The sequence below is a fragment of the Lynx rufus genome, unplaced genomic scaffold (genome assembly GCF_022079265.1).
Source record: "Lynx rufus isolate CCGP_SWC_20201006 ecotype Redwood Valley unplaced genomic scaffold, mLynRuf1.p SCAF_5, whole genome shotgun sequence".
Classification (NCBI taxonomy): Eukaryota; Metazoa; Chordata; class Mammalia; order Carnivora; family Felidae; genus Lynx; species Lynx rufus.
Genome location: NW_025814867.1, coordinates 55,111,629 through 55,135,215, shown reverse-complemented (window position 1 = coordinate 55,135,215; position 23,587 = coordinate 55,111,629). Strand labels below are relative to the sequence as shown.

Below are 23,587 nucleotides of genomic sequence, written 5' to 3'. Positions count from 1 at the left end.
CCTCAGGCTTGCTATATTAACTCTTTTCTGCACACCATTCTTTAAATCTTCTTCCAGGATACATATTGTAGGAAATAGAAAGTTCACACTTCTCACTCTTTGTACACATGGCTAAAGAAAATGTGGTTAGCCTCAATTTTTAGATATTTTCACTAGACTATTACTAGCAATTATCATTTTTAGATAAATATTATCATTACTAATATTGTTGCCATTAATCCTAGTACTAATTATTATTTGTAATAGCAATATTATGAATTCCTATGATTAACATATTGGGTATTATTTCTATATAATACTCATATTAATCCATTCAGTGATCATTAACATGTTTTTAAAGGTGCTAACGTGCGGAGACCATGGAAACCTAAGGAGCTTCTGTGTTTGGTTCCTTATTTTATTTCTCTTCTCATCTGTTAACAGGACAGACTTTCTGCAGCTTGAAAGGAGCCGACCATGGATTTCAGACGTGTGAAGGACTATTTCTCCTGGCTCTACTATCAGTACCAAATCATTAGCTGCTGTGCTGTCTTGGAACCCTGGGAGCGATCCATGTTCAATACGATCTTACTAACCATTTTTGCTATGGTGGTATACACCGCCTATGTTTTTATCCCAATCCACATTCGTCTGGCTTGGGAATTTTTCTCTAAAATGTGTGGCTATCACAGTTCAATTTCTAATTGATCTTAGTTGCATTCTGTGAGTCGGCATTGCCTCTGTAAATGTTGCTTACAACTTACCAACCTACATGAATACTGTGTCTTCTTCCACTCTCTGATCTGAAAAGCTCCCTTCTCTATGCACTCTTGTATCTTGCCTGAAATGTGAGATAGGTGTCTCTTTAGGTTCTTTTGTACATTCTGCATTGTGCATCGGACCATGGATAACACAAAGACCTTACCTCACATACCAGCCGTATTCTCTCAATTTAAATCTACAACTTCAGATTTTTTTTTTTTAATCAGAAATTTCATATAAAATTTTTCTGGGAAGTTGGCTCCTAAGAGACCTACCAGAATCATATTTAAAATGCTCCCTTGATACTTGTTCTGTACTAAAGGGTCTATTTTTAAAAATCTGTTCATAAGCTCCTGTCAAAAGTATCCTATCCTTGTTTACAACATATGAAAAGATATGAATAAATTATATGGGCCCCCTAAAGTCTTATTTTCTAGTAAACTGCTGATACCTAAAATTCTTTTACTTCAAGTGCAAAAGAATAGGCTGGAGGCAATTATCTCTTTTCAGACACGGTTCATGAATTATTTCAAATGCCTTCTAAAAGTCTGGATTTATAACAGGTTAAAATCAACAATGTTGATTTTAGATAACCCAGTAAGTATTATGACACAAAAATGTTAAGTGTAAGGAACAAAACATAATCAAAGTAAATTTAGATATTGTGACTTGTGATGCTGCCTGGCCTTGCGTGATGCTGGGGAGCCAGGGGGAGAAGGGGGAGGGAAAAGAAACTGCTTTCTTTCTGTGATTTCACTCAGTGGAGGGTTGGGGGGAAGCACGTATTGGGCTACAGGAAGAAACGCTAATAAATAGACTGGAAGTAATATTCTACCAGCAGGAACTCGACAGCTCCAGTTAAATGCTTTGATATAGTGACTCCTTTGCAGAGCAAAAACAAGATTTATTCAATTTCCTTCAAAGTGCTTATCTCAAAAACAAATACAAGTTTTTAAGTATACTGCTGAATCAGATGTGAATGCCAAAGACCAAACCTTATAGTTTGTCTTTCCTTCCAATAACCAGTAAGGTTAGGAATTCTGGAGGGTAAAAATGGAAATAGTTTTTGGACAATATTTGCACCTATGTTTGTATTATGGGGGGAAAAAAAAGAAAACATTCCCAGGAAGCCCAGAGAGAAAGATGTTTGGCATGCCAAATTAACATGCATGTTTGTTAAAAAACAAAAACGTGTTTTGAAGATAAACCAGATCTGAACATGTACTGTTGATTTTTGCAAAATAAAATTAGGTTTAATTTTGTAAATAAAATATTCACCTCCAGATTTGCTTTTTCCTCATATTACACTAAATATCCAGGTGCTTCTGTCCTCATTTGTCCCCAGACTTCCTGTTTCTTACTAATCCATTGTGGCAACTGATCTTAAAACGGTAGGATAAAACTAACATTTATCAAGGGCCTTCTCCATAGTGAACACATTTTACATGTTGAAGTAGGTATTAAGGTCTCCCAGTTACAGGTAAGGAAAGTAGAACTTGGCAAAGATGAGATTCATGTTTAAGATCCTTTATCTACTAGTGGCAAAGCAAGAAAGCAAATCCAGGACCACACAGGGCCCTGAAATATTTGCCACATGCAAGCCCATGGGAGGATAATGTGAGCAAATGAAAGTTGATGGGATAGGGTCACCAACATGTCAGAAAGCAAAACCACATCAATTTAAAGGGGCAAGGGTATGAGGAGACAGCTGAGGTCAGAGGAACAACAGGCCCAAGTCCCAGCTTTTACCTTTGCTGTTACCCAAGTGCTGTGTTCACCCATTTCTATGCTGTCCAGGCCCATCTGCCTATTTTGAAAGATTGCTTTCACTTTTAAATATTTAACAGAGGATTCTCAGTTAAGCATGAACTTGGACACATTCCCAGTTCACAATGATTTAACACCCTTATATACATGGACCCCTACTAAGTACTCTTGGAATTCAATTACAAAGATACTGCATTGACCTTCTTAAAATCCTCCTTCTAAAAATAAGAGTTAAAATAAATGTGAATAGACACAGCAAAGCTTAATAAAAGATATTGCAAAGCACTGCCCCAGGATGTCACTTTGAAGGTAAGCATTTCCTCTGAGCAATCAAAATGATAAACACAGAGTCCAACAAATACAATCAAACAGTTTGGATAAAAACCTATCTGCATGCAGAAGGCAAGAAAGCCCTACCTGCCGTGTCTGCTTTGTCAATTTTCTAGACTAGGCAGAGATGCTCTTTACCATGACTACAGTTAACCTAGTTTACAAACACTGTTTATATGCTTTTTCTTTATTTCTTTTATATGTATGTTTCAATGGTGGTCACAGAACTGTAAAAAAAAAAAAAAATAGCCAAAAGCTTCATGGTTAAAATGGGCTTATGTTTGTCACTCACTAAACTTGGAATCATAAAATGTTCCTGCACTGATATTGGCCAAGTCGACAATTGCTTTTACCTACTTGAGCAACAAAAAAAATATGAAATGCTAAGAAATCAGGCAGTTTTAACAGCAAGATAATACTGGTCAGTCTTTGTTAATAAGTTGTGTGTACAAAAAAAAAATCTCTAGTTCACATTTTCTACTTCTTTCTTCTTCCATCATTACCATATTTAGATTAGGGTTAGGGTTAGGGTTAGGGTTTAGGGTTAGATTATCTCACTAGTAGAGCATGTGTCCCCTGGAAGGCAGGAAATTTATTCTTTCTGAATGCCCAGTATCTAGCCCAGTGTGTAATACAGAGCTTAGCAGATATACCTCCTAGAGAACATTACACAGTTTCCCATATCCTGTATCCACATAGAAACAAGGAAACTCAGTATTTGTATTGGGCCAACCTCAGAATGGACAATTTCCATCTACCAACCAAAAGAGTAACACTCATTCGTTTATTTCTTCATTCAACAAGTGTATTAAAAGCCAACCATGTACTGATAGAGGAATGGCAAGATGGATAGATATTCTATGAAGAAAGCATCGTAGAAACTAGGTGGTAGGTATTCACATGTTTGTTGTAAAATTCTCTCAACTTTACTGCATGTTTGAAAGTTTTTATTGAGAAAACATTGGAGGACAAGTCTACCATGTGCTAGTTGTTGAGCTTGCCACTAGGAAACAAAGATAAATGAGACAGAAACAGTAACATTCCCAAACTCATGAATCATACAATCTGGTAGGCAAGATGACACAAAGAAAAAAATAAGCAAACAAAATATTTACGAGTTGTGGCAAGGTCTTATGAAAGGAACAGCAGAGTGCTAGAGAGGAAGAAAACAGAGGGTCGAGGCAAGTAGAGCAATTGGGGGACCCAGTGAGACTTAAATCCAAACTTCTCTTACTGTAGGAGGTTAAGCAGGGGGACGATGTGGAAAAGAGGTGATCTTACCTTGTAAGATGGGGACACCTGGCTGCTGTGTGAGGGCAGATGGGATGGGCAGGGGTCAGAGCTGGGATACCCCATGCAGGAGAGAGCTGGACTAAGGTGGAAGCATCAGAAGCAGAGAGACAGATGGTCTGATTTCACATGTATTTTGTAGCTAAAAAGCCAACACGCCTTGATTATAGGTTGGATCCTATAAAAAAAATTGGATCCTATAAAAAAAATTCCTTTTTTTTTTAATTTTTTAAATGTTTAATTTTATTTTTTGAGAGACAGAGACAGAGCATGAGCAGGGGAGGGGCAGAGAGAGGGAGACACAGAATCCGAAGCAGGCTCCAGGATCTGAGCTGTCAGCACAGAGCCCCTTACAGGGCTTGAACCCACCAATGTGAGATCATGACCTGAGCCAAAGTTGGACGCTCAACCAACCTGAGCCACCCAGGTGCCCCTCAAGACCTTTTTCTTTAAACATCTAACCTACCCAAAAGAAACTTCCTTCTCATTTTGGTAATTTCCGGAAATGATAAACTGTCCTAAGAGAGACTGAAGGAAACCAAGTTCATGTATTTTTACTACTTTTTCCAGCTTTTAAAGTTTCACTATATCTCATCAAGAATCCTTATCCTTTTTATTTTTAAGTTTATTTTGAGACAGAGAGAGAGACCATGAATGGGGGAGAGGGGCAGAGAGAGGGACAGAGAATCTCAAGCAGGCTCCACGCTGTTGGCATGGAGCCCAACACGGGGCTCAATCACACAAGCCATGAGATCATGACGTCTGCCGAAGCCAAGAGTCAGATGCTTAACCAACTGAGCGACCCAGGCACACCAAGAGTCTATACTTCTGATTGGAAGAAAAGACTCCTATTTTCCACCATGAAACAGAATGTTATTCTCTAGGTACTTTGCATCATCAGACTAAAACCAAAAAATCAGTAGCATGGTTCTTTCAAGGGATTAAATTATCCCAACACTAATTCTAGAGCTTGAAAAGGCTTTGAAAGAAAACTTCAGGGCTTGGGGTCTCTTTGATTCATTCCTGAATTATTATGCTGACAACAGTGAAAGTAATAGTACTGAGAAGATTTAATGGCGATCTTATCATACTGGGCTGACCAATTTTTAATTTTAGCTATTTGGTTGGAAATTATAAAGAAATAGGGTACAGAAGGAGTTCCAAAATAAAATGACAGTTGCCTTTACTATTATGGCAAAGCCTATTTCTGTAGCTTTTTTGTGAACAAAATGATGATGTATTCCATTAACAATATTCACACTTCTCATCATTTCCAGATGGAATTCAAAATTCAAATTGCTGCTTTTTATTATTGTACTTTTGTTCCTAAAAGAGGCAGCATTTAACCCAGATGTCTGGTTATGGGGGAGGGGAGATTGCAAAATAGAGGAGAGAACCCCAGGTTCCACCCTCCCAGCCTCCACCTGCCAAAGCCACACCCACACCGAGCTGCCAGTAAAGTCCCTGGATGGCACCGACCTGATCAAAATGGACAAAAAGGAAGGAGAGAGAGAGAGAGATTGGGGGGAGGGAAGGGGAGGGAAGAAGGTTTATCCTTTTGTTCTTTAAGTTTATACTGGGAAAGTCTCACTTCCAAGCAAAGGGCAATCCTTCTCTGTCCTCATTCCTAAAAGAACTTCCCTGATCTCATATTTTTTCCTAACATGAGCAATATCCAAATGTTTTACATCTTCTTCATATTAATATTTGTTTCTTTTGTCACAATAATTCTCCTTTTCCCTCAGTTAAAATAAGCCTTCTGAATAATCAGGCAATTGATCCTCTCTCCATCCTGCAGTGGGTCTTATGTCTTCCCTCCTCTATCGCCTGGCTTCTAAGTTTCACTCTGCCTCACCCTATCCCAGGCCTATTGTGTCACTATTTTTCAAAGTTCAATAACCTCCTTAGAAAATTAGAGAATGGACTTGGGTCTCTCCAGGGATTCTTCAAATTAAAGTCTACAGTCCATGAAATTCTAGTGACTCTCAATATTTCAGCTTCTTGAAGCTTCCCCTGGTTATTTTTTAAATTTTTTAAATATTTATTTTTTGAGAGAGACAGAGACAGAATACAAGCAGGGGAGGGGCATAGAAAGGGAGAGACACAGAATCGAAAGCTGGCTCCATGCCCCAAGTTGTCAGCACAGAGCCCAATGTGGGGCTTGAACCCACAAACTGTGAGATCATGGCCTGAGCCAAAGTTGGACACTTAACTGACTGAGCCACCCAGGCACCCCATCCCCTGGTTGTTGATAGGAAATTCAGAATTTCTCTGAAATTCTATGGTCTCTGTAACCTTAGCACTGACCATCATTGTTGTGGGAGAAAGGTAATATAATCCATACATAAAAACAAACAAGCAAACAAACACACAAAATCCCAAAGAGTAATCGGTCAGTCCTTCACCTTAGATTCACTTGAGAAAATCTAGTTCATTGAATGGATGGTGGGTTTATAGGAGAGGCCTTCCTGGGTGATTCAGCTTGCATCTTGCATTTCAGTAGCCACCCCTACTGCACAGACCTTCCCCATCACCTCCCAGACCTTCTCAAGGTCCTCCTGCCTACGCCTACTTGGAGCCCCAGGAAGGTTTACTGTCATTCTCAGCAACCTCCGTTTTCACCACTGGATGAACACAACGGACTGGGGATAGGCAGGGCGGCTCTGAGGAGAATCCAAAAAGAGAGAAGCGGTTCATGTCTATTGGTCTAGCCAATAGACAAAGTGTCCAAAAAATCAGCTGTCAATGTAACCTCTGGTAGCTTATCTTGTGCACCTTATTATGCAAAGGCACTACCAACCTCCTAGCCCTGAATTGTATTTCTTCGAGCCAGAGAAAGTAAATGGCTCCAAAGGAGAGGGGAAAAAGGAAAGTCTATTACTCACATATGCATATTCCATGCCTCTCCGATGTCAGTTCCCACAGAGGTATGTGGGTGTTGCTTCTGGAGAGCACAGACCACGTGTTTTGCATGTGTGTTTGGTTTTTGTTGTTGTTGTGGTTTTCCTCATGTAATTTTGTAAAAGCTCATTGAATGAACTGATGAATAAATTAAGTCCTTTTTACAATTCCAGGTTGAAAGGCATAGAGTAATATTCCAGATATGATTTGTCATTAGAGTTTGTATTGAGTGATTCACATATAAGGAGAGTTTCTTTTTTAAAAAAATATTTTTTTTTGAGAGAGAACATGCATGTGCACCTGAGCAGGAGAGAAGGGCAGAGGGAGAGAAACAAAGAATCCCAAACAGGCTCCATCCCAGGCTGGATCCCATGATTCCAGCTAGATCCCATGACCTGGGGGATCATGTCCCCAGCAGAAATCAAGAGTCAGATGCTCAACCGACTGAACCACCCCAGGTGCCCCTATAAGGGAGAGTTTTAAACTCTGAATAAGGAGGTGAAGGTTTTGAGAAATTACTGACCCTTCCTTATATTCTCCTACCTGTTGCTCATCTTCTGCTCCTACATTTCCTTTCGTGACAATCCCCGCATGCGCATTGCTAAAAGATAGAGGGTTTTTAAAGGTTAATTGATGAATTTCCTCCTCAAGTACTACACCATTGGTTCTCATCTGTGGCTATACATTAGAATCATTTGGGAGCTCTAAAAACCACCGGTGTCTGGCCCCACCCCCAAAATTAAATCAAAATCCCTGGAAGGAGCCCCAGCCTGAGAGTTTAAAAAGCTCCCCAGGTGATTCTCATATTCAGCCCAGACTAAGGACCACTTTATCAGGTCATCATGAAGTGCTAATTAAGTCACTAAAATCCAATTTAGAGCCGGATTCTCCATTACTCTCTCCCACTTGCCAGGTTCCTGAATATGTCTGTGATAGGGTCAAGGCTCCACTGTTTCTCTAGATACAGCTTGAATCGCAACAAATACTACTTCCCTACAGTTTTTCTGTAAAAGTACTTAACGCTCCCTTTAGAGCTCGAAGTGCGAAATAGTTAAGAACATCACACTCCCCACCGGGTTTGGTTCCACATAATGATGTCTTCAATCATTTCATCATGCATAATTTAGAAGCAGTAAAAGATCACAATTTATGCTTAGAGGCTTGAAGCTCTAAGTACACTCAATCTGCCACTGATGGGCTTGGTGGAGCTTTTTCATTTGCAACCTGAGTACAAGATCATGTCACAAGAATTTGGTTAAGCCAGATAGATAGTGCCATCAACACTGCAGCAGAGGGTGGAGCAAGGCTTAGACATTTCACCAGAACGTTGGAAGGCATCAAGGCATCATGTGGATGAATGATGGTACCTTGGCTTCCTTTTGTTTTCAATTACTTGTAGTTACCCATCTTTCATGTAATATACACATAATATAAGATGTTGTTAAACATCAAAAACAAACAGAGACCAGCCTTGAAAATTCTCTGAGCAGACAAAACCAGTTGAGTAATATAAGCAAAGCTTAATTTAGCTTTTTTTTTGGCAAGACTAACTTGACCAGGTCATTTCTTGCTTATGCCTGTGGAAATCATAAACAAGTTTCCCAAAGTTGATATGAGGTAACCACTAACCAATTCCTTATCATTTAAGAAAATTATAATATTATAAACCAATCACTGTTGAAGAATAAATAGTCACTGCCTTTCTACAGTATAAATTGCTTTATAACGATACACGTCTGAGTCTCATTCCATATTTTGGTTTGAGGGTTCTCAGTTTGAGGACTGTCTTTCTGGTGTGTGCACAATAAACTTTTACTGGTTACTACTTAGGTGATTCCTGGTTTTACTTCTGCTATTTACGAGCTCTTGACAATTATACACACACACATTTTTAAACCACCTAAAGCTATAGCAGTGTGGGTGGTAACAGAAGCCATTTTAATTAGAAACTAAGTTAACCAAGTGAAAATGTGTAATTGAAAAATAAATACGAGTCGTGGATGGCGAAAGGATAAATACCAACCAGAGAGTAGAAAAGCCCAAATTCTAGTCCTTGCTCTGGTAGCTGTGTGTCACCTTAGGCAGGTCACTTTCCTCTACGCTCCAGGTTTCTCTGCTGTGAAATGAGGGACTCACCTGGGGATGGCATATATGTTTTTTGTCTTTTTTGGTTCTTCAGGCACTGGCAGGGCCTTCCTGGAGAGGGCATTGAGAAGCATTCTGAGGCTGTATCAGCTCACTGGAAAGAAATCCATTATCAACATATCAGTGTCTATCACGAGGTCAGAAGAAGGAAAGTGAACCTAAAGTTCCACTGGGCCAAACACCAGAGAATTACTTTCCCAACTCTACAATGGATGGAGGGGCGCCTGGGTGGCTCAGTCGATTAAGCATCCGACTTCGGCTCAGGTCATGATCCCACGGTTCGTGAGTTCAAGCCCCGCATTGGGCTCTGTGCTGACAGCTCAGAGTCTGGCACCTGCTTCAGATTCTGTGTCTCCCTCTCTCTCTACCCCTCTCCCACTCACACTCTGTCTCTTTCTCTGTCAAAAATAAATAAACATTAAAAAAATACACTGGATGGAAACCAGTGGAAATAAAGTGAAAACAGCTATTTACACCACCTTACTGCTAATCTTTATAGCCATATAAAAATGCGTACACACATACTGGCACATAGTTGTCTTTACCCAGTCACACTTACCCTTCAGCTCCAGTTCAAATCTATCTCTTCTACTAGAAGAGGTCAACCGCATGCCATAATAATAAATGATAACGTTTGTGCAGCATGTACTATGTGTCAGGCACTTAATTCACTTACCCCTCCCAGCAATCCATTTAGGTAGATATTATTATTATCCCCATTCTACAGATGGATGAAACTGGGGCACAGGCTGTTTAAGTGACTTAAGGTTACACAGTCAATGAGAGAGCTGGAATTTGAATTGAGGCAGTCTGCAGTGGAGAAAATGTGGTTAACCATTGGATGAAATGGTATCTTCTTCTGAACATCTGTATCAACCATCCCCATTCACCATATTGCATTCTATTATTTATTGATTCCATGTGATTACCAGAGATCAATCAATGTGGTAAGCACTTTGAGATTTAGACAGAATTTTATAGAGGGTAATCATACATCCTGGTTTGTCCAGCCAGTGTCTTCGGGTGAAGGTGGGAAAATTCAGAGGCTTTCTACCTGAGATCATATCTGAGTTACATATTAAAGAATAAATAGCAGTTGGGCCACATTAAAATCAGCAATTAAAATCAGCTTATTTTCTAATATAAAAATTCTTCCATTCTAGTTGGCTATATTGCTTGGACCCCAAAATACATTATTTTATAAATGGAGTGACCACCCCTCCCCAAAACTCAAAAAGAAGAAAACCCACACCATTAAGTTACATGCAAGACTAAAGTGCATTCCTATCATAATTGTGGTAATTTGCTTTACATACAAAAGGCTTAAAATGTCATTTCCAGGTGATGTTCTGGGTTCTTAGAGTAGAGAGGGAGGGAAAGATTTAATAGAATTCTTGATTCAGAAAGGAGAAAATATTTCAGGGCACCAGAAAGTGAGGAAAATTGTTCTGCTTACAGCCAAGAGCTTCAGAATCTCCAATAAATCAAAGGTAATGAGCCGGTAACTCCATGAAGACGTGAAGGAAAAGATGCTATAGTTTGGTGAGTTTCAGACAAATAAAGATTGGTTCCACGTATACACTCTGAGCCCTAGTTTAGGGATGGTTGGGCCGATAGGAAAGCACGCTGATCAGAGAGAATAAAAAGGGACTTCACTGGAATCCTGTTTTTACTTATTTCTGGTTTAGTGATCATGCCTTTTATTTAACAGCCATATTTTTCAGATTAATTATAATAATGAATAACTTTCAACCTGACCATGACGGTGACTTTATTCCACAGACATGCAAAGATACAAGCCTTATAAGATACATTTACCTGTAGCACCTGAAAGCATTGAGAAGCTCAGGGAAGAAATGTCAAGGAAGACATGGTTGCTTCTCACCTCTTCAAAGCCTGGGTTGACTCTGGGTTAATTATCATAATGGGACACTCAAACGGAGCTAAAAAGTTGATTTAAAGATGGTCATATATCCTCTACATTCCCAGATGGGAAGCAGGAGAAAAAAGGATGCAATCTATCAGGGTGGTGGGAGCCGGACTCTTCCAGAGACAGAAACCAACTTAGAAAAGACAAGAAATCAGTCAGAGGTGATCTCAGTCTACTGGGCCAGAGTGAAAAACCAAGATCAAGATCTGGGCAAAAACAAATAATAATCAGGAACCAGGAGAACAGAAATAGGGTGTCAAGACCCAGTGAGAAACACCAGAAGCTGGAGGGGGAATGCTGTCTGGAAACCCCATGGTCTCCACTCTTGGTGAGGCATGTCTGGGGTTCTAAATTTCACACTGCCCCTGGGAGGCTGGGGTGGAGGGGACATTTGGTCAACCTGATCCCGCTTCCCAGGCTCAATGCTAAACACCAGCTCCACTCTTTCAGAGCACACACAGAGCATAATTCTTGACTTTGATATGTTGCCTCAGATGAGTCAGAAGATTCAGGAGGGCAGCAGAACAAGTTTCCACTTGAAGTCACCTAACATCAGTGCCCACAATCAGAGTTACAGCAAACCCAGTGTGCTCATTTGCACACTTCTCTGCAAGTTAGAGCATTTTTCATAAAGATGTGTCATGGCCTTTCCTTTATTAATTTGTTTAGCAAAATTTTTGTTCACAGTACAAAGGTGAACTGGAACACAGCCCTGTTTGATTACAAGTCCCATAGCAAGTACACCTTGTTTCTTTTTCAACTTTTCATACCGTGTGACATGATTTATTTAATGTCAGTTCTCCCCTTAGACAGTAAGTGACAAGGGGGCAGGAACTCTATTTTTGTCCACTATTATATCCGTGCCACAGGAAACACTACCTGGCACCAAGTAGCCCTCAATAAATGTTTGCTGAAGAGACACTACCCACTCAAGAAGTTGTGAGGACTAAAAGAGAAAATATATATGAAGCACCCATCACTGTGCCTGGCAACCAAATCAACATTTTTTTTTTTAATGGAGTGAATGAACGGAGGAGTTTTTACTTCCCTCTCTCTTTGTGCTCTTTCTGGTTATCTCCCTATTTTTTAGGTTTCTTTTATTACCATACTTTTCACATAAGTGCTGAATGCTTTCACTTCCTCTCTAGTTCCGCTCCAACTTCTGCCATTTGAGCTCTGCTGAAACCATCCCCTTAAAGCTCAAAGCTGTTTCAAAATCTGAACAACTGGAAAACTCCTTGAAACTCTCTCTTTAGTGTCTGTGACACCACTACATATTCTCAGGAACTTTTCCAGGACTCTCTCCCTGTCACTGACACTCAACTTTCTCCTATTTTCTCTGTGTCACAGCAGGACTCACACTTTGACCTCCTGTTTTTTGGCTCTCATTAAAATTGGATCTAGCCAATCAAGGCTTCTACTTATCACTTCTTGCAGATGACTTTAACATTTTCAGATCCTCTATATTTTGTCTAACCTGTCGTCCCGTATTCCCAACACCTTGAGAAACTTGCCCCTCCTTGATGCCCCTAGAGCCTTTTCATCCTCTCTACAATCACAGCATGTATATCTGTCTCTACCAGACTCCCTTAGAATAAAATGTGCAGCACCTAGCATAAATCCTGGCACAAAGCACATGATAGTTTTTTGAATGAACGAATGAGTTTATAAAACTATTACCAAAACATTTTCATTTGACTCTCTTACAATATGTCAGACTTTACACCAAAATGATGTCCTTTGCCTCTGAATTCTTTTGCCTCCTGAATTTCCTGTTGTCAATAGTACTGACATCCACCTACCTGAGCCTAATTTTCAAGTCCTCTATGACTCCTCTCCATTTCCCTCACATTTATCAAGTCTTGAATGTTTCCTATGATATTCTAGGTCCATTCTCCAACCCCACTATCAACATGCAAACCTCGCAAGGCCTCAGGTCCCATCTGGATCGTTACGACAGACTCTGTGTTCCCAAATGTGCAAAGATTCTGTATTATCTGCTATAGGCTTGTAATCTAATATTCTTGACCTGATTTTCAAGAATCTACATAATCCAGTCCTCCTCCTTCCCCTACTGTTGGCTACTGCCCACTCCAGACAGGCCGTGCTTGTCATTGATCACTCAAGTGGTGGCTTGCTGGCTTATTCTCTCCCTGTCTGAAATCCTTCCCTTCTCTACTATCTATGGAATTCTGCCCACAATTCAAGACTGAGATCAAATCATGCCTTTTTATTAACAGCTCTATTGATATATCTTTGACATATAAAAATTGTATATACTTAATCTGTACGAATTGATGTTTGGATATTGAAATAATTTCTTCTGTAGGAGAGTTATTGTGACCATTCCAACCCTCTGACCACCTCTCCTAACACAGCACTTAAATTCTCTACTACAACCTCACTCAGGGCTTCATTGAGGGTTTTTCCCTGCTTTCTCTGTGTTCACCTTGTTTCTCCAAGGAGATTGTGAACTTACTGAGGACTGCAGCTATGTTCTGAGTTCTCAGCAAGTGGTAAGTGGACATTTGCTGATTGATTAATTTTATCAGATTTGGATGCAACTGTGACTCATTTAAAAGATGAGATATAGTCACTAAAAGCAGACTACCACAGATAACTGTGGGAAGCAAAACTCATTTTATTTCCCTATAAAAGTTTGAGATGAGTTCCCAACAGGAAAAATTGTGTGTTCAGAATTTTATAATGACAACTGTAAAATACAACACAATTTTCAAATCACACTTATCAAGGAAAAACAGGCTCTTTTGGCAGAAAAATGGGAAAGGGAGGACAAAATCAAATCAGTACAATTCCTCACACATCTTCACACAAACTAAATATACAAGTGTTCTCAAAGATCTTTATCTCCTCAACCTGCCTGACACTTTAAAGATGGTCCTAAAGATTGAATTTTTTCTTCCCTTCTCAAGAAAGACTCTCTGTTCTGAGTATTTTTTTTCTCTTGTTTTTAACTTTTTATTTTGAAATAATTTTAGATTTACCAGAAAGTTGCAAAAACAGTACAGAGAATTTCCATATACCCTTCACCCACTTTCTTTTACTGTTAATATGGTGTATAACCATTGCACAATGATCAAAACCAGGGGCTCGATCTCACAGAGAACTGTGAGATCTTGACCTGAGGCAAAATCAAGAGTCGGATGCTTAACCAACTGAGCCACCCAGGCCCCCCTAAAACTTGAGTTTCTTAATTTACTTAATAAATTGGGATTTTGAGGGGGCACCTGGGTGGTTCAGTCAGTTGGGCAGCCGACTACAGCTCAGGTCATGATCTCACAGTCTGTGAGTTTGAGCCCCGTGTCAGGCTCTGTGCTGAGAGCTCAGAGCCTGGAGCCTGCTTCCTATTCTGTGTCTCCCTCTCTCTCTGCCCCTTCCCTTCTTGCTCTCTGTCTCTGTCTCTCTCAAAAATAATAAACAATTAAAAAATTTTTAAAAACAAATTGGGATTTTGATATGACATCATGAAAATGAATGTGCAGTAACATACTCAAATGCAGCAAGCTAATGAGGAAAGAATTCAAACAGACCTAGAATGGAAATGAGGCACCAAGTTCAACAGGAGGTCAAATTACCTCATCTTGTGCTATGCAAAAGCTTAACATCTGGAGAATCAAGTCATATTATCCACAGCAGTTTAGATGTAACGGTATGATTGTTAGCACCACTCAAGAAGCAAGATGATTTTTTGTATGTATCCTCTTCTATACCAATCAGCTTGCAAAAAGTTTGTTGTCAGAACGTGTAATTGAAGAGATACATGGAAAATATTTTTGTTCAATTGTCCTTTGTAAAACAGGCATGCTTTATTACGTTGATTGGTCATAGGATCAAAAGAGAGTGTATTATTTATTGTTTAAAAGAAAAAACAGGTGTGCCTGGGTGGTTCAGTCGGTTGAGTGTCCAACTTCGGCTCAGGTCATGATCTCACGGTTGACAAGTTCAAGCCCCGCATCGGGCTCTGTGCTGACAGCTCAAAGCCTGGAGCCTGCTTTGGATTCTGTGTCTCCCTGTCTATCTGCCCTTCCCCTGCTCATGCTCTGTCTCTCTCTGTCTCAAATATAAATATAAACATTAAAAATTTTTTTAAAGGGGGGCGCCTGGGTGGCGCAGTCGGTTAAGTGTCCGACTTCAGCCAGGTCACGATCTCGCGGTCCGTGAGTTCGAGCCCCGCGTCAGGCTCTGGGCTGATGGCTCGGAGCCTGGAGCCTGTTTCCGATTCTGTGTCTCCCTCTCTCTCTGCCCCTCCCCCGTTCATGCTCTGTCTCTCTCTGTCCCAAAATAAATAAACGTTGAAAAAAAAAATTAAAAAAAAATAAAAAAAAATTTTTTTTAAAGGAAAAATAAAAATAATGATGATGATGACATAAAGAATAGTCTACCATACTCAGAATCAAAAGGATTAAGCCAACAACTCAACAACTGAAAGATAAAGAGTTACCTGGGTGGTTCAGTCAGTTAAACATCCAACTCTTGATTTCGGCTTAGGTCATGATCTCACAGTTCTTGAGATCAAGCCCAAGTTGAGACTGGTTAAGCTCTACACTGACAGCACAGAGCTTGCTTGCAATTCTTTCTCTCCTCTCTCTCTGCTCTTTTCCCACTTCCCACCGCCCCCTCACCCCTACTTGTGTGCATGTGCACATGGTCTCTCTCTCACTCCAAATAAACTTTAATAAATAAATAAATAATCAAACATCTCCCTGTTATTCAACCCAACCATCTTTATAATGTAAATTACATTAAACCCAAACATCTATATCATTTAAGTTACATTAAACTGCATTACATCAATGCTGATAATTTTTTATTTTTGTGAAATTTTGTTGGTCCTTAATTCATTTGGGTTTTATAGTTGTGTACCACCTAGAAGCACAAGGTGCTTATATAATTTATACCTAATTATATATCTGTATGTATTGAAGCCACTACATAAAAAATTCAAGTCACTATGGTATGAAGGGGTCTAAAGTTGGGGTGGGGGGGTAGGCAGAGTAAAAAAGAAGTTACCAAAATGGGTGCAGGGGAGCAGGAAGTACAATCTTCCAGTTATGGAATGAGTAAGTCACGGGGATGAAATGTACAGCATAGGGAATATAGTCGATGGTATTGTAATGGTTTCATATGGTGACAGACGGCAGTTACACTTGTGAGCATCGCATAATGTATAGAGATATCAAACCACTATGTTGTACAACTAATATAGCATTGTGTTGTCAATTAATTATATATCAAAAAATTCATTAATTTCTTTAAAGTTGAAGAAAATTATAAACAAAATGATATTATTTATGTAAAGTAGAGGAGCAACATACATACATGTATATTTGTAAATGCATCAAAAATGTTTGGAAGGAGACATACCACACCATTAACAGACTTCTGAGATCCGAGGAGGTAAGTGTTTTGAGGGATAGAGATGGGAAGGAGCAACCTGAACTTTGACTTTATAATTTCTCTATTGTTTCAATTTATATGTAAATTTATTCATCTGACAGAGTAGAAAATAAGTAAATGCATAAATAAAAGGGATCAGTAGATTACTCAAGTGATAAAAAGGGCACGGACTTTGGTTTCAGAAAGCATGGGACTAAATTTTGATTCAGGTGTTTCCTTTGAACTATGGTACTTTGGACAAGTCAACTAATCCTCTAAAGCCTCAGTTTTCCTAATCTGCAAAATACCAGTGGTAGTGACTATAGGAATATTGTGAAAATTAAATGAATTAAAGCATGCAATGTGCTAAGCACAATGCAGGCATAGCACAGTGCCCAATAGATAAAAGGCATGTTTTTACTATACCAATTATTACTATTAATATTAATCACAGCTGTTTTATGAGATTATGTTAACTCTGAAAGTAGCAAAATGCGCTGCTTGGCCAATGCCATGGTTTTCTGTTTCTGCTGGACATCCATTATTTGCCCCTTCAGGTTCATGCCTCTGTGGACTCCACCTGCTTTGTGTCTTGGGAAGGATGACCTTTATGAACTACATCAGCAGATCCCTGTGTCTTTCAGCCTCCAGACAGGCTCTGACAGTGGGTGCACTGGCAGAGTGGGGAGTGTGGGGAAGTACAGTATTCGTTCTCACAGTTCACTCCTTACCAGAGAACCACGGGTTGGGTGCCCACTGTACCAAAGCCCACAGCTTCTGTCCTCAGCCCTCTCTGGGTTCTGGTAAGCTCTACCTCCCAGGCCTAGGGTGGTCAGATCTTCCTAAATTTGCTCGTCTTAGAGTTCTGCACTACCTTTGTTTTTTTTTTTCTTGACTCTGTAAAATGGTCCCTTTCTTACCCTCTTTTCAAATTATGCAGTTGGAATGTAGCACCTGTTTCTTCCCAGACTCCTACACATTCACTGTTCTGTAGTTTGGCTCCAAGGGGATAATCTAGCACAATACAGACAACTCGACTGCAGGAAGCATCCCGTGGCAATTCCTGCAAATCTCAATAGACCAGGGAACAGAGGAAGATTCTTACACTGTGCCATTTCAGTAGGATGGAAAAAAAAAAAATCCCTGTTCTGCTGGTCTGAAATTCTACCTCTATAACTATAGGTTGTTCACTAACTGATGGTTATAAAAGATGAAAGTTTTCTAATTACAGGTTATAACTCCAAAGCACCCATTCACAGCTGTCTGCCGAGGCAGAGGATGGAATCTTTGCAATGTAGCCTTGTCATCCCTGTTTTCAAGTTTTTTCTCTGCATGTGATTTGCACACTAGTGTTTCTTACACAGGCAACACCCCTTGGGTCAGTGACAATCAGCTTCCTGACAAAAACAGTACCTTTCGCTGGACCACTGGTCCTGCCTTTTATTTATTTATTTTTTTAAGTAGGCCTTATGCCCATCATGGAGCCTAACTCAGGGCTTACACTCATGACCCTGAGATCAAGGCCTGAGCCGAGATCAAGAGTCAGATGCTTAACCAACTCAGCTACCCAGGCGCCCTCCTCGTCTTGCCTTTATTACAACCTCTCAGTTTGCTCCAAGAATGCCACTTCCCTGTTCAGAAACCTACAGTGGATCCTCCTCCTACTTACCAATTACTGCTGTAGAATTCACTATGTGCTGGATCCTGGTCCAAGTAATGTATAACTATTAACTCATCTACACTTCACAATCTCCTTAGATAACTATTACTTTAGATAAGAAAATTGAAGCATAGAGATACTAGGTAAGTTGCTTCGGGTTACACAGCTAAGTGCTAGTAAGTAGAACTGACCATTAAATCCAAATACTCTGGCTCCACAGTTCATGTTTGTTTGTTTGTTTGTTTCCTAAATACAACTCCAAAGCCAACATGGGGCTCGAACTCACAACCCCAAGATCAAGAGTGGCATACTCTACCAACTTAGCCAGCCAGGCGCCCCCATAGTTCATGCTTTTAACCCCTTCCCCCTAAACCTCTTGCTGAAGAAATTGGTGCAGACTTTTACAGACTTTTTACCAGACTTTTACATTTCTCCAAAAAATGGCCCTACTGAGCTTTTCCAGTATGATCTCCCGTCACCTACTCCATATCCACTCATCCAATAAAACTGTTTTGAACGCTGTGTGGAGATGCAACCTAGGGAAATGTCAAACATTTAAAAACAATCCAGCAACAGTGAAGTGGATGGATAAATTGTGGCACGGTCACACAATAAATGCTATACAGCAATGAAAATGAGCAAACTATGACCGCAGGCAAGAGCAGATCCCAGCTAAGACTGGGACTGCACACACTGGGGCAGGAGCAGCAGTCTCAGCTAAAGGTAAATGTTCTCCCGGGAGGAGCTAGAGAACGGGGCCTGTGTGGGGGAGGTGCTGCTTCCTGTGTGTCTTACGCCACCTCCACCCCTGGGAACACAGAGGCATCAGAATGTCTTTACTGCCCTTCCTTGGTTATTACAGCTCATCCATTCCTCCTGGGGAAAAAAAACACCAGGAGGATAACAAGATCCATCTCAGAAGGAAAGAAGGAAAAGCCCAGTAAATGATATCAATATTGAAATCCTGTGTTTCACTAAAGCAGCCTATGGCAGATGTTGGCATTCAAGACCTACCCTGCACACATGCCTGCATTTATGGGTGATGTAATAATCTTAGTGAACTGACAAGAAATAATGTAGGTCCATCACCGCTGAAGAAGAAAGAGGTATTAATGATAATGAATTAGCATCTAAAGCTTTTCTTTCTTGTTTTAAATTTATTTTTATTTATTTTTATTTATTTTAGAGAGAGAGATTGAGCGTGTGAGCAGGGGCGAGGGGCAGAGAGAGAGAGAGAGAGGGAGGGAGAATTCCTGGCAAGGGGCTCAATCCCATGACCCTGGGGTCATGACCTGAGCCAAAATCAAGAGTCAGACACTCAAATGACTGAGCCACCCATGTGCCTAAGATCAAATGCTTTTGTATGCTTCAAAGTCTTATAGCAATATTTGCCCATTCTTTGTGTATCTAGAATCCTTGTATGTATCCAGAATCCTTGAAAAGGTAGTCTGAATTATTATTACTGGTTAAATTTTATTTTCTTGTTTCTAGTTCGATTGAGGTGGTAATTAACATCATTGTATAAGTTTAAGGTGTACCACAAAATGATTTGACTTACATATACTGTGAAATGATTACCACAGTAAGTTTAGTTTGGCATCCATAATCTCACATAAATACAACAAAAAGAAAAAGAAAAAGAATCGTTTTCCTTGTGATGAAAACTCTTAGGATTTACTCTCTTAACAATTTTCCTATATATCATACAACAGTGTTAACTATCGTCATCATGTACATTACAACCCTACTAATTATTTATCTTATAACTGTAAGTTCTGACCACCTTACTTCAATTCCCCCTACTCCTCACCCCCCACCTCTGGTAATCCCAAATCTTATCTTTTCTTTTCTATAAGTTTGGTTTGGGATTTTTGTTATTTTTTTTTTAGATCCCACATATAAGTGAGATCATACAGTATTTGTCTTTCTCTGTTTGACTCATTTCACTTAGCATAATGCCTTCAAGTTTCATCCATGTTTTCACAAATGACAGGATTTCCTTGTTTTCTTATGGCTGAATAATATTCCATTGTGTATATATATACCACACCTTTTTTATCCATTTACCCACCAATGGAGACTTAGGTTGTTTCCATGCCTTGGTTATTGTAAATAATGCTACCATGAACATGGGGGCACAGATATCTTTTCAAGTTAGTATTTTTGTTTCCTTTGTATATATTTCCAGAACTGGAATTGCTGGATCATATAGTAGTTCTATTTTTAATTTTTTGCAGGAAGCTCCATGCTGCTTTCCATAGTGGCTGTACCAGTTTGTAATCTCACCAACATGCACAAGGGTTCTCTTTTCTCCACATCCTCTCCAACATTTGTTATCTCTTGTCTTTTTGATGACAGGCATTTTAACAGGCATGAAGTGATATCTCAGTGTGTTTGATTTGCATTTCCCTGATGATGAGTGATGTTGAGTATCTTTTCATGTACCTGCTGGCCATTTGTAGATTTTCTTTGGAAAAAAATGTCTATGTAGATCTTTCACCCATTTTTTAGTTGAACTATTTGTTTTACTTTGTTTTGTTTTGTTTTGCTATTGAGTTGTATGAGTTTTTTATATAGTTGGGATATTAACCCTTTATCAGATGTATGATTTGCAAATACTTCTTCCTCTTCCATTGGTTGTCTTTTTGCCTTGTTTTTTCCTTTTGCTGTGTAAGAAATAATTTATGTCCATTTATTTTCTTGGTACACTGTTTATATTTGATACATTGTGTAGCAACCATTTATGTAGAAACTAAGTCTCAGTTAAGACTTCTGAGGATGAATATTTCTTCTAACAATAAAATCAACATTTCTGGTTTTAATTAATTGTTAAAATATAATTTAAAAAATTGATACAAAACTATTTCTTTGAATATCAATATTTTCAATAGAATATATACATTTTTTTTAATTCCCATATCATTAAATGTATCATTTTCCAGGGGAAAAAAAGTACAAAGGGGTATATACCTTATGATGTAATTTATATACAGTTCGAAAAGCAGACAAAATCATTCACTACTGTCAGAAGTAAAATAATAAGTACACCTGAGAAGTGACTAAAAGGAAGCATAGTGGGGTTCTGAGGGTCTGAATCATATTCTGTGTCTTGATCTGGGGCTGGTCACATGTGTGTGTTTTATTTATAAAAATTCACCAAGCTTATATATTATATTATATATATATATTATATATTATATATTATATATTATATATTATATATTATATTATAAAAAGTCTACCAAGCTGTAGACTTTGATTTGTGCTCTTTCTTGTATATGTAGCAATAAAAAGTTTACTCAGACACTCACACAAATTTACAATTACTAATTTTAGTTCTACGTGCCAGTCACTCTATTTACCTCTTTATGTATATTATCTTTATTATCATCACAAAATCCTCTGAAGTAGGCTCTGTTATTTACAGAGTTTATCTCCTCCTGCCAGTCCCCAGGTGTCTCCCAGATTACCCTTATTTCCTTCCTAGCATTTAACACAATACGTAACAATTTTATGTTTCTTTATCATCTGTCCCCTTACCCGAATGTACAGACATGAGGTTTGACTTTTTTATTCACTAATATAACTACTAGGTGAGGCCAATGCCTGGAACACAACAGGCCTTCAATAAATGTTAACAATTGCTAAACAAATGAGTACCTAAATTTTGTAAAGCCAAAGAATACAGTACAAGAGAGAACGGCAGATGGGACCTACTTGAGTGTGGCTACCCAGAGACATCCTCTCTAAGGAAACCATATTCCCAGATGGCCAGCATTCAGGAGAAGGAAGAGCAGAGAGTGGGAGGAGGAGCACTTGTGAGGGTACAGAGCTGGGACTGGCTTGCTCACTGGAACAAGTAGAGACCAGGGGGCCTCGAGTGTGGGAGCAGGGAGCTGCGGAACCCAAGCTCTCCAAAGTGTTCTACACATTTCTGCCACCATGCCTTTCCTCCTGCCAGCCCCACTTCCTGGAAGGCTGTCCTCTAAAATTGTATCCAACATTCAAGGTTCATCTCAAATCCCACCTCCTCTAAGAAATCTCTCCTGACAACGCCAGTCTGGAAGTAGGTGCAATGGCATTTATGTCACTTTGAACCCTCCATATCAACCTGCACTTCTCCCATGCCATTGTCCTTATTGCACTTTGTGTTGCAATTATGTGTGTATGTATCTAATTCTCCCTTCTAGAGAACAAGGTACTTTAAGACAAAGAACTTGTCTTACTCATCTTTATAGGACCCCCAATCCAAATGCTAGCATCATACCTTGCAAACATTGTCTAATAGGAACGGAATCGGGGTGTTGGCATAATTTGGCAGATGTGGGGAGTACAGAAATAGTGGGAAGCATTGTGCAAATATGAATGGAGGGGAGGGAAGAAGAATGAATCAATAGGAATACCTATACCTGCAAGTAACAGAAAAGCTAAACAACCACGACTTAAATGATGAAGGATTTATTTTTCTCATATAATCAATCCTAGGCAGTTACTGGCAATTGGTTGAGCTACTCACCTGTACCCAAGGCCCAGGCTCTTGCTTTATTTCTGCTTAGTATCCTTCACAAATTGGCTTTTGCCCCTGTGCCTGTCTCCTTGTGGGTACAAGATGGCTTTTGCGTCTCCAGAGAACTTATCCATTTTCAAAGTGGGAAGAAAGGGGTAATAGTAAGGGGCCAAACTAGTTGCACCCGTTCCTTTTTACAGGGAAATAAAGTCCTCAGCTCATCAGCATGTTCTGCCTACATCTCATTGGTCAGAACTGGGTTACATGGCTAGCAACAAGGGAAGCTGAGAAGAAAGGGTTAAATGTGGTTAAAATTTTTGGCATAGACCCAGCTGTGGGCACTTTACCGTCATTAAAAAACTCAAGAGTTTCACTGAAAAGAAAGAAAAAGTAACTGTCTCTTGGAATAAGAAACATATTATTTTAGCCTCAGGGGTGATCTGTGCCCAAAGATGAGATCACAAGTACAAAAGTTAAACCAGGCATTGTAAACCCAAAGTCTGCAAGGGAACAAATGAGTAAAACAGGCAGGTGATTTCTATACAGATTTATTTTAGATGCATATGAATCCCTAGGGTACTCTTCACTTCCACAAGGTAATTTGCTTTCTCCCATCTTTCTCGAATTATGTGGCATCTTGGTCTATATCACACTTTTGATATAGACAAGGTTACAGGATATATTCTAATATCTTATTAATTCTACCATAAGACAACTGTGCAATTACATAGATGGATGGCAATTGACAATCAGCCTCCATGTCTGAAGAAAACAGAGGGGTAGAAAGAAGATGGACAATAGAGAGCAGCCCTGTCCCCAATGAGCAGCAGCTATTTAGTGATAGTTGCTATGGTGAAATGCTACCAGATTTTTTATTTATTGTTATTATTTTTTAAGGCTTATTCATTTTTCAGAGACA

At 39.4% G+C, this 23,587-nt stretch overlaps 1 protein-coding gene across 1 annotated transcript; it reads left to right on the top strand.

The window, feature by feature from the left end:
* The first annotated feature begins 456 nt into the window (after positions 1–456).
* On the top strand, positions 457–687 carry SPTSSB (serine palmitoyltransferase small subunit B). The gene has a single exon (XM_047099239.1). The coding sequence runs from the start codon at positions 457–459 to the stop codon at positions 685–687; it is 231 nt and encodes a 76-aa protein (XP_046955195.1).
* Positions 688–23,587: the final 22,900 nt, after the last annotated feature.